Here is an 11,637-nt window from a genome sequence, read left to right as displayed (position 1 = left end):
TTCTTCCCCTCCTGTACCATCTTCCTCGTCCGCGGATGCCATGGAATCCGTGGATTTGGTTTATTTGTGTATAAAATTAGTAGTGTACAATTAGATTTAGTAATGTAAAATTAGTCAGTTTGTCTTGGCCTAGCTTATCTTAGTACGCAGGGAGTACCGAAGAGTTTGAGATGATTTAGTGATGAGGAGCTTCGATATGTTCATAGGAAGTACTTGCTAAAAGAAATGTATGAAGTGTGGTTTGAAAGATAGCATATATGTCACTATAGAAGAAAAGGTTGCCATGTTTGTCTAGTTGAACTTGGTCTTATCTGAATAATTTTTTTGGAACTATGTAATGTTCAACTTCACCTTATTTGAACAATTGTGTTGTTAAATTTGGAATAACTTCTTATTGTCGTTGAGAATTTGGAACACTTATCTAAACTATATGTGTTGTGCTTTCTCGATATAATATTTTTTGTTTGTTCTGTGCAATGTTATATGATGTCCTCCTACATTTGTAGGATACTTGATGAAGTAATTTACTATATAGTCATCCAATTATATTCACACATTATACAACTTCTGCTTTGATACATATATTAATGTTGCTATGTGATTGTCAAATGCATGGTATAATGACATGAATAGTTACCAAACTTCATATAGTTCAATTTTCATATATGTTGTGTGGTTGGCACTGAGACTAGTCATTATTTTGTAGTTGGCGCTGACTTGTCATCGCCAATGCTGGTGGCAACCAGGAGGAGGTATATGATGTGGAGATGCAGAGCCGCGACCTCTTAGTGTCTCATCAATATAGCATCAAGGTCCTGCAGAAGGCGAATGTCACGCTGAAGGCGGAGAAGGGTTAGCTGCTGAATGAGAAGGTTGATCTCTTTGGCAAGACTGTTAGGATGAGGGACGAGAGAGATTAGCTGACCGAGGAGAGGGGTAAGCTGAAGAATGAGAGAAAACTCGTTAGGTCTGAGAGGAATGAGCTCAAGATGGAGATAGCTCATTTCAGAAAAAATGGAGAGAAAAATAGACACAAGATTCGTCAGTTGAAGTTAATCTTTGACAAAGAAATATGATCGACCACCCAGCAGGCTCGCTATGGAATGATGATGTAGTTTGTGAAGTTGAATTATTTACTTCTTTAACAAGTAACTTTTGTGAAGTTGAACTAGTCAATAATTAAGTTCATGAGTACTACCTAGCTATGTAGATTTGTGGAGTTAAACTAGTTAATTAAGTTGCTGAGTACCTATATGCAGTTTTGTCTGCCTTACATATAATTTTTTATTAGCGAAAAATCAATTTGATGGCCTTGGCCAAGAAGGCATGACAGTGGTAACGTACCTACTTCTGGCGTTATCCACGTGGTACTTCATCAACATGTGAAATACTGTTGATGTGGGCTGAAGAGGTGCCCTTTCTTTCGCACACCAGTCGAAGAGACACTCTTCCTTCTAACCAAGCACAAAGAGTTCTTGTGCCAAATGCAGCCACATGCGTGCACTTCCTGCACACTAGAGCCTCTCTTTGTCAAACCATCATGGCACCAGGATCACATCAACAAGAAGAATTCATTCAGACCAAGAGCCATTTGAACTGTACATCATGGAGGCCAAATTTCACCTCTCAAAACAAATCGATCATCGCAAGCCTACATCACACTCAGTAAGAAATTTTCCAATTTATCGCATACAACTACTTATTAGATGCCGCCAACCTCCTAGAGATTGATCCTCTTCATATTATTGTTATTGCTAGAGTTGGCCACATCCAGTTCACATCCGCGGATGGCACGTATCATGGTGCACACGACCGTTGCCAACAATAGGATGAGGCACAATTCAATACGAGGTTGACAACAATTAGATAAGTCGATGGATGAGAGTAATTGAAAAATATCTCATCGAGCATGATGTAGGCTTGTGACAGTCGATGTAGATTGCAAGGCAAAATTTATTTTCACGATGGACGATTCAAGCTATTCTTCGTCTAAATGGATTCTCGTCATTAATACGGTCTTGTTGGCATGAGGGTTCAGCAAAGGGAGCTCCAGAGCGGCAGGGACATGGGTAGCCATTCATTAATATAGTTGCACTCTTTTCGTTCTGAGTTAGAATGAAGAGTATGAAAACTTCCTCTTCGGTTGTGTGCTGGGAGCGAAGGGTACCTTTTCGGGCCACATGTGGACAAAAAGAGCATCTTCAGTCCATGGTTGGACGAAAATGGCCTCTTCGGTCACGGCGTGGATAAAGATTCACTCTTCATTGTTACGAGAATGGTGGGACAATATTTTTGATTTTTTTAAATCAAGACTATAATTTGAGATTTATAAAATATAATAATCGTATACTAGTACAAAATGGTCATTATAGGCTTTCCATGGAGGCGGTTAGGAATGTTAAAATCATCGACTGTCTCTAACTTTCTTGCTCAGGCGGTTTACGAAATCAAAACCACCTCCAATGAGACGACACACTATTGGAGGCAGTTCAAAACTGCCTTCAACTTGAAAGTATGTGAGGTATTTTCTTAACCTAAACTGCCTTCGGTATGTCTGACGCCTAGACAATATGTGAGGTATTTTCTTAACCTAAACTGCCTTCGGTATGTCTGACGCAGAGACAATATAGCCCTCAAACCCTTGCAAGGTCCCTTCTCCACTCCCTGGCGCTCTTTTTCTCCACAATCGACTAGTCGAAAATGGTGGCAACAGGTTCCCCCACTGGACATGACTTCACAGGCCAGTGATGTCTGAGGAACTTGTCTCCTCCTCATGGAAGCCACCACAACAATCCGAGAAGGTAGGCTCCTCTGTACCCCCGCCACCCCGCCGCTGAGCCTTGACACTGATCTTGAGGAGTAGGCCACTGTCGTGGCTGCCATAACCACATCGAGAAGGTGAGGTGGAGCGACCCATCATACTTAGTCGAGTGGGCATGCTGCTGTTTTCCCAAGGATATTGCCAAATGCTCCATCGTCACTCTCACCTCTATGTCGGCAGAGGATTCTGCCACCGACTAAAAGGAGAAGGCCCATGTCACAGCGGTCACAACTGTGCCCAAAAAGCGAGGTGGACCGACACGTTTTACTAGGTTTGGTGGGTACGCGATCGCTCTCCAGAGAATCTTCCTAGAGGTGAGAAAGACGCGGACCCAATCGAGGGATGAGAGCAATCGGTCCCATGTAGACTCTTTTCCAAGGAACCAATATGTGATGTCTGTTAAAAAAAGTGTACCTGCTGCATCCATTGAGTTCATCGGCCCCAATTTCCATTGAAACTTCCCAGCAATTGTTTTCCACTGAAACTGATGTCTATCAGAACATCTCTTAGTTTTGAGCCTCGTAACTTCGACCTTGATCCTAAAAAATATAACTTGGACTTGTAGACTGCAGCTCAAATCTACTCCTCCCGTCTGAGAGTAATCAACATCTTTGCGAATACTTAACAAGATGGAGAAACATGAATAGTTTACTTCCATGGCAAGAAAGCAGTTATCAAATGGACAATTTGGAACTATAAGTTTTACAGTGGTTGGGCTTTTTTGGAGCCGTTAGTTTGTCTCAATCTAACGGCACACACATATGTAGTACTCGGTAGTACTGGGATGAAAGTATTCGAAAGTACTACAACTTGTGTGGCCGGTAGTAATGACAATATGGGGACACATTTTAATATAGGGGCATTTTAGTCATAAGAAAAAATTTCACACGCCGCCCCTCTCGTCCAATGCAAAACCGCCGCCATGGTCCTCTCCTCTTCCATCACCATTACACAATCGCAGCCATCTCCTGCCTCTCGTACATTCCAAATCCACCACAGCCATCTCCTCCTCCTCGCCGCCGCAACTTTTCTCTTCTCCTCTTCCACATCCACCCCCTCTTCCATCCAAGCAAGAACCTCGATGCGGCAGCAGATCGAGAAGATCGCCGGCGGCAACCACGTCAAGATGGCCAGGTTGAGGGAGATCCATTCTTGGTTTGACAACACAAGGCAGATGTCCACTCTCAAGGAAATGACGAAGAAGGAGAGGAAAAAGCTCCCCCCACCCACTGAACCGATGCACAAGATCGAGATCCTCCTCTGGGCGATGGAGTAGAAGGATTCGCCCATGAGTGGGTTAGGCGGAGGTGGTGGGCGTTCAGATCCAGGGTAGAGCATCCACTGCATCAGGAAGCCACCCTGCACGAGGTGCCGTTGCAGATTGTGCAGCCTCCAACCGAGTCACCGGAGACTCCGAAGCGCAAGAGGAGGAGGACAGTGGTCGCCACCTCGCTTCCCCGCCGTTCTTCATGCTTCCCTCACCACTCTTGTTTGAATGGCGGTGGTAGCTGTGTTTAGGGTAAGATTCTTGATTTGTAAATCATTACTTGCCACTTGGTTAATTTGATGCTCTGCAGTATGTTCTTGCTACCTATGTACATGAATCCATAGCCTCTGGATGGCAGCTTAGTTTTATCGAGGAGGCTGGAATGAGTCTAGGCCTATAGCATTGCTATGTTTTGTTGCTATGTTTTGATGTGCTCATAAAGTAGCATTTCCATATTTCCACATATCTTCTACAAATTTCATGTGATTTGCGATCACACAACGATATTATATATACCGTTGTCACACAATTATGCTTAAACTATGTAATCACAAAATAGTCAAAGCAATGTAACTTCATTGGATCCAATGTGCATGTGTAATAATAATAACGTATATCAAAATATTCAAATGATTATTGATATTTTTAATACTGTCAAAACTATGGTATATCTAATATTAAAATTGCTAGCCCGTGCAGGTGCACGGGTTGATGACTAGTATGTACTAATTGAAAGCACCATACGAGGCTCCACGTTAATCCTGAAGGTTAGAAAGTTACATCCATCAGATTGGCTTAATGACCGGTCTACAGCCGGTGAATGATTCGTGCGCTTTTTCCAGCTGGGTGGCTTACGTGAGATGGACTCTTCCACATCAACATAATTAATTTGGACACGGTATTTATATATTAAAGGTCAAGATCAACTAGGCCGGCCCTGCCATACGTTTGAATAGAAAAATACCACACGTAGATAGAGTAGAAACGAGCCCACATGCCTTCAAAAGAGTTCAGGGGCAATGAAAAGATGCCATTGCAGAAATTCGAGGAGAAGGTTCAGCAGGAGTACAATCTAATTCCAAGTAGGAGCAAATTGGGAAGGGCTAGAAGAGCATCAGTAAAGCAGATCAGAGGTGAGGATGATGACCAGTATAAGATGTTATGGGATTATGGAGAGGAGTTGAGGCAAACAAACCCTGGCAGCAAGTTCTACCTTTGCACAAAGGAGATTTTTGATGAAAAGACCAAGGAGACAAAGGAACATTTTTCAACTTTGTACTGGTCATTGGATGCATGCAAGAGAGGCTGGTTGATGGGGTGTAGGCCAATAATATTTGTAGATGGATGTCACATTAAGACCAGGTACAAAGGGAATTTACTAACAGCTGTGGCTATTGACCCCAATGATTGTATTTTCCCCATAGCATTTGGGATTGTGGAAGTGGAGTCCACTAGCAGCTGGGAGTGGTTTTTGGCTAGCCTAAAGGATGATCTCAATATATGCAACACCTCTCCATACACAATCATGAGTGATAAGCAGAAGGTATGTCATCTTATGGTTTTCACCTTATTGCTTGCTATAGTATAATGTAGTTTTGATGTGATGGGTGCTTGCATTGTTTATGTGTGCAGGGTCTTATAGCTGCAGCTGCAAAGGTGTGGCCAGACGCTGAACACAAGTTTTGTGTCAGGCATATGTATCAAAATTTCCACAAGCTTCACAAGGGGGAACAACTAAAGAACAATATGTGGGCCATTGCAAGGGCTACAGACACTCCAACATACAACAAAGCAATGGAGAAGATGAAGGCAGACAGTGTGCCTGCATACGAATGGGTTGAGAAATGGCCACCAAGAACATGGATTAAAGCTTTTTTTAATCCTTTTCCAAAGTGTGACATCCTGCTAAATAACATGTCTGAAGTATTTAACAGGTAAGCATGTATTGCACTTGAAATTAAGCATTTGTGGGTTGTGGTTTTCTGAACTAACATGTCTTAACATTTCAAATGACAGTTGGATTTTGCCAGCCAGAGAACTTCCTATTTACTCGATGGTTGAAAACATAAACAGCAAGATCACAGCAAGGATATACAGCAAGCAGATGGAAGTTGCAGAAGATAGGAAATGGAGTATGAGATTGTGCCCAAAAATTCAGAAAAAATTGGACAAGTACACTGATTGGGCTGCAAACTGCATGGTCTTTGGAGCTGGTCAGAAGGTTTTCAAGGTTGTGTCAATGAACCACTCCTACATAGTGGACTTGGAAATGGAAACCTGTAACTGCAAGAGATGGGACTTGTCTGGCATTCCATGTCACCATGCTATTGCTTGTGCTAGAAATGAGAGAATTGACCCTGCAAGCCTAGTGCATGATTGTTATTCAGTAGGGACATACAAAAGGGCTTATGCTTTTAATGTAAAACCAGTGAGGGACCAGGAACATTGGACTAAGATGCATGGCATTGCTGTATATCCACCAGTGTACACTAAGGTAATGGGGAGACCAAGGAGGAATAGAAAGAAAGATCCAGAGGAGAAGTTGATGAAAGAAGGAGGGAAAAAGTTGACAAAGCATGGTGTAACCATGCACTGCTCCCTTTGTGGAAGTGCAGACCACAACAAGAAAGGACACAAGAAGTGGGAGGAGACCACAAGAGATGCTCCTCAACCTGCAAATGTTGCAGATGATGAAGAAGAAGAGTATGATGATCCTATAATCATTTCTGTAAGATTAAACATAATCACACAATGTACTGATATATTTTACATGTGCCAACATACACTAACATGTTGTTTATGCTTTGTTAGAACATACTGCCACACACAGTCCATCCACACATGGATCCAAGTCAAACCCCAGGGTCCATGGTTTCCTCATGCAGCAAATGGTAACCTTGTCTTGATATTTGTTTCGGTTACTGAATTTTCTCTGTTTCTGAATTTATGTCTGAATCTTGTGCATTTTTCTCCACTTAGGAGAGGAGAGCGTACCAACCAAGTATGGATCATGGACCTCTTCCAGAATCAACATTTGTTGCACAAGCAAGAAATGACATACCCCCTCCTAGGGTTACGACTGCTATGTCAAGAGGTAGGGTTAGAAGAAGAGGAGTCACTGAAGACATTCCAGAAGATGTACCACAGTCAAGCAACCAAGCTGGAATTTCAAGAGGAAGAAAGAGAAGATCCACTGGAGCTGGTGGAGCAGCAGCTGGCAGGGGAGGCAGAGGATCTAGAGAAGCAACTGGTAGGGGAGGAAGAGGTTTTGGAGCTAGTGGAGCATCTAGCAGGGGAGGCAGGGGAGCTAGGGGAGCGGCTGGCAGGAGAGGTAGAGGATCTGTACAGCAGACAAGCAACCAAGCAGCTGGAAGAGGAGCAGGGGAAGCATATACTGGACCAGGTGCTGAGGAAGCATATACTGGACCAGGTGCTGGGTTCTGGAACCTTATGTTTGGACCAAATTCAGAGAGTTCCTATGTGCAAGCTGAAGAGGAGCCAGTGACCCAAAATACACCAAATGAAAAGTGGATTGATGATTTCCAAACCTTGTAGATCCCAATGCCAACCGAATTAGTTCATGAGTGAACTGAACTAGATGGAAGTGCAAGTTCATATATGAACGTTTGTTCATCAGACAAGTCATAAGACTAATTTCCCATTTGTTTATGCTGTAATGTGAGAATCTGAACATGTGTTATGCTGCTATTTAAGTGCACCTGTATGCACTGATCCGAGGTTGCTATGCTCATAAAATGCAGTTTTCATGTTGTTCCATCTCATGCTTTTCTATGAATTTATGCTCGCAAATATTACCCTCATTCCTGTCATGCTTTTCTATGAATTTATGCCAGCAAAAACTGCTCTTATTCCTGTCGTTTTTTCTCTGAATTTTATGCTGGCAAAAATTACCCATTCCTGTCATATGCTTTTCTCTGAATTTATGCCGGCAAAAACTGCTCTTATTCCTGTAATGCTTTTCTTTGAATTTATGCTGGCAAAAACTGCTCTTATTCCTGTCATGCTTTTCTCTAAATTTAAGAAAAGCATCGGCTTCGTCCATCAGTTTGCAGATTTCTTCAGTTCGCGTGTATGCAGTTTAGTTATCAGTCTACAGTTTGTGTGTATGTGGTTTGCATTTCCGTCAATATGCATGCATGTTCTTAGCTACTGAATGTGTGTGCTTCACTAATGTGTGCTCTCAGCTACTAAAGTGGACACTGTATGATCAAATGGTTGTTGTTATCTATCTGAAAAATGAAGTTTCAATTTGTTCTCCATCCAATCAATTGTTGCTGTCTAAACATGCATAGTCTGTTTCAATTCTAAAGCAGTAAAATATTGACAAAAAAAATCTTTACCAAAAGGTACATTCTTTGTAATTCACCAAAGATTATTCAGCAAAATACAAATTTTCAGCAACATACATGACCTTCTAGACTGGACAATGACAACATTACTTCTTGTCAACCACATCAAACATGATTACGACTAACCCAAAGTACATGAACACAACAAACATAATCGTCCTATCTCTAGATTGTAACTGATCTTTGTGCATCCTTTCAATCTTCTTCTTCTCAAGTCCGTGCTTCTCCTCAGTTTCTATCTGACCATCTTTCTGCATTAGCTTCTTCTCTAGCACCTCTTTGTTGTTAGCAACTTCACCAATGACAGTTCTTTACCTCCCCTCCCATGGCTTGGCTTGTCAATCCATTTGACATAACCACACGTCTCCTGTTCAGGCAAAATTGCAGACTATTACATACATACTAACATTACCAACCGATGACAAAACGCCGATTGTAAAGTAAAGAGGCCTAATGGTAGCAAGCAATTTACCTCATATTGGCATGACAAAAATCTCCTTCCAGTGTCCACTCCTTTGCATACCCGCATAGCTGCTGACTCAAAGTGCCTGCACATCTTACCCTTGTCCAGCTCATCTTCCTGAGTTCAACTCCAATTGAACCTAACATCCTACAATTTTTTCTGAGAAAAGGGAAGATGATTTACCTGATGCTTTCTGAAGTACACAACGGAGGTAATTTTGGCCCACGGTTCGTCCTCCTCCTCCACCTTCGCCCCTCCATCCACCATCCTAGGTATGTCGGACCCTCCCATCTAGAAACAGGGGAACAGAAGGCGCGCGAGATGTGAGAGTAATACTACGAGAGATGTGAGAGAGAGGTGAGAGAGAAGGAATGCGTGCGATAACCAGAAGTCAGGGATCCCTTCTGCCAGAGCTGCCGCCGCCGCCGTCATGCGCAGCCGAGGGGAGCGCCGCCGCCGCCGTCGTGCGCAGCCGAGGGGAGCGCCGCCTCCGCCTTCGCGCACAGTCGAGGGGAGCGACGCCGCCGCCTTCGCGCGCAGCCGAGGGGAGCGCCGCCGCCGCCTTCGCGCGCAGCCGAGGGGAACACCGGCGCCGCCGCCGTCATGCTGAACCGAGGGGAGTGCCGCCGTCGCCGTCGTGCGGAACTAAGCCGTCGCCCTGTTCTTGAATTGGGGATCGCGGGCGAGGATTTTTTTTTGATGCATCGCGGGCGAGGATTTACGGGATCGAGGGGCTCGCATTATGTGCGACGGCCGGGGCTTTTTTGTGAGAAGTAAACAAATTCCGGGGGGGTTTCGCGAAAACCCGGGCCACACGCCCTCGCCCGCACTGTGCAGCCACTGACAGTGGGTCCGGCGCCACGCTGGCGGGCCTCGTCAGCACCCATCTCGTATCCAAACGTGAATTTCACCGTATCTGCACTACGAAGCCAAGTTTTGTTACCACATATCTGTATGCCACAAGTTTCAGCACCAAACTGATTTTTCTTGCCAAGTTCAGACACCTGTGGTGTAATTGACTCTACCACACGTAGATAGAGTAGAAACGAGCCCACATGCCTTCAAAAGAGTCCTGCATGTCCACGTTCTTCTCCCGGTCAATAAAAAATCAATTTACCTTCTCCTTTCATAAAAAGATGTACTATACAAAACGATAGGAACAAATGAAAAGCCCTTAGGCCTCATGCTAGGAAAAGTGTCCATGTCCCAAATACAACGGAAATAAAAAAGGTAGGTACGTGTTCCCTTAAAAAAATATTAAAGTGACGTACAAATAAATGCTCTTGAAAGTATCACGTTTAGAAAAAAAATACTACGGCGGAATGATTTTCACCCACATGCATGTTGCCTTGAGAACAATGAAACCAAAAAGACATGTCAAATAAACGCTAATCCAAGCCTTATGTTTAGATTAAAAAAGAGTCGATGCATGAATGCTTTTTTATTCGGTCTGTAAGAAAAGAAACTCACCCAAGATAGAGTAAATGAGACACGAAAAATGCGAACTCAGCTAATCTCAGATGCTTAGGTTCTTTGTGGTAGAACCACTCTATAAGGTTCAAGTTTTAGACTTGACACTGATCATGTCATTTTCCTAGATTTATTTGAAGCTTTCTGGCGATGTTCGTTCAGTAGAATGAGACGTTCCTGTCGATTACAGAGACACATGTGGTGACATTTTTTATCTCAAGATGACGTGTCGGCTCAGTCCAGAAGGTGCTCATAAGGGATAGGGTGTGTATGTGTGTGTTCAGACGGATGAGTGTATGTGCGTAAGTATGAGCGTATGCGTTTGTACAGTGTTAAAAAAAATCACAAACCTATTCTAAATTTTAATGGTGAACATTAATTAGGCGGCCTCGCCATTCATAAATGACCCCTAGATGCCCTAGATACACACACACGCACCAAAATGAGCCCTAGATGCCCAGTTCAAGTCCCGTCGAAAAGAAAATGCATTTTCCTTCTATATTCATAAAAAAAGATATGTGATAAAAAAAGATAGACACAAATGAAAAGTCCTTAGGCCAGACGCTAGAAAAAGAGTCCACGTCCCAAATACCATGAAAATAAAAACCACGTTGGAGTTTCCTTCAGAAAAAGGAAATTAAAAAAGTATAAATAAATTCTCCCAAATCACCGCGATTAGGAAAAAAAAAATCTATGCTTGATTGTTTTTAGCCACATGCATGTTACCATGAGAAAGATTAAATTAAAAAGACATGTACAAATAAATGATCCGGAGTAAGAAAAGAAACCTCCCCAAGATAAAATAAATCAAACATAATTTTTTTCCCAAACAGCTTTCAAATTTTAATTGACCAATAATTTTTATAAGCTTTGACCTGGTATGTGTAACAATTACAGAAAGACACTGCGGTAGCACAACAGATTAAGAAATGATATAAAATAATTTGGATGTAAGACGGCAAGTGTCGGCTGATGTTAGACCTACATACTTATACGCTTTAGGTTACAGTGAACAAACGATTCATAACTACCATATTAATGTAGTCACTAGCTCATAAATTCTCAATTTTTCCTCACACTACAAAGAGTAAAGGGCATGAACATGCTAAGAGAGGAATGTATTCGTTGGATGTCTTAAGTGAAAAGGTCATTTTTGCATGACTATAAGCATATACTTTTTATCCAAATCTGTCAGCAAAATTTCTATGTTCTTAATGTAATTATGAGAATAAATAAATTGGCTTAG

The 11,637-nt window shown here is 42.6% G+C and overlaps 1 protein-coding gene and 1 long non-coding RNA gene across 3 annotated transcripts; one reads left to right on the top strand and one right to left on the bottom strand.

Moving 5' to 3' along the window:
• Nucleotides 1–5,082: 5,082 nt before the first annotated feature.
• Nucleotides 5,083–7,593, top strand: LOC123152999 (uncharacterized). The gene is made up of 5 exons (XM_044572334.1): nucleotides 5,083–5,631; nucleotides 5,721–6,022; nucleotides 6,105–6,816; nucleotides 6,900–6,979; nucleotides 7,068–7,593. The coding sequence occupies exons 1-5, from the start codon at nucleotides 5,083–5,085 to the stop codon at nucleotides 7,591–7,593; spliced, it is 2,169 nt and encodes a 722-aa protein (XP_044428269.1).
• Nucleotides 7,594–8,405: 812 nt separating this feature from the next.
• On the bottom strand, nucleotides 8,406–9,630 carry LOC123150542 (uncharacterized). 2 transcript variants are annotated; one of them, XR_006475185.1, is made up of 4 exons: nucleotides 9,307–9,630; nucleotides 9,105–9,212; nucleotides 8,931–9,006; nucleotides 8,406–8,825 (listed from the first exon to the last, which is right to left on the bottom strand). It is a non-coding gene; the product is annotated as an uncharacterized lncRNA (long non-coding RNA). The 2 variants fall into 2 exon arrangements; XR_006475184.1 differs by having other exon boundaries at nucleotides 8,931–9,212.
• Between the last annotated feature and the right edge of the window lie 2,007 nt (nucleotides 9,631–11,637).

The sequence above is a fragment of the Triticum aestivum genome, chromosome 7A, assembly GCF_018294505.1.
Source record: "Triticum aestivum cultivar Chinese Spring chromosome 7A, IWGSC CS RefSeq v2.1, whole genome shotgun sequence".
Classification (NCBI taxonomy): domain Eukaryota; kingdom Viridiplantae; phylum Streptophyta; class Magnoliopsida; order Poales; family Poaceae; genus Triticum; species Triticum aestivum.
This window is presented reverse-complemented; position numbering and strand designations above follow the sequence as displayed.

Coding starts and splice junctions, on each gene's coding strand:
- LOC123152999 (XM_044572334.1), top strand. CDS start 5,083: ATGCCTTCAAAAGAGTTCAGGGGCAATGAAAAGATGCCATTGCAGAAA. Junction 5,632..5,720: donor TCATGAGTGATAAGCAGAAG/GTATGTCATCTT, acceptor TTATGTGTGCAG/GGTCTTATAGCTGCAGCTGC. Junction 6,023..6,104: donor ATGTCTGAAGTATTTAACAG/GTAAGCATGTAT, acceptor TTCAAATGACAG/TTGGATTTTGCCAGCCAGAG.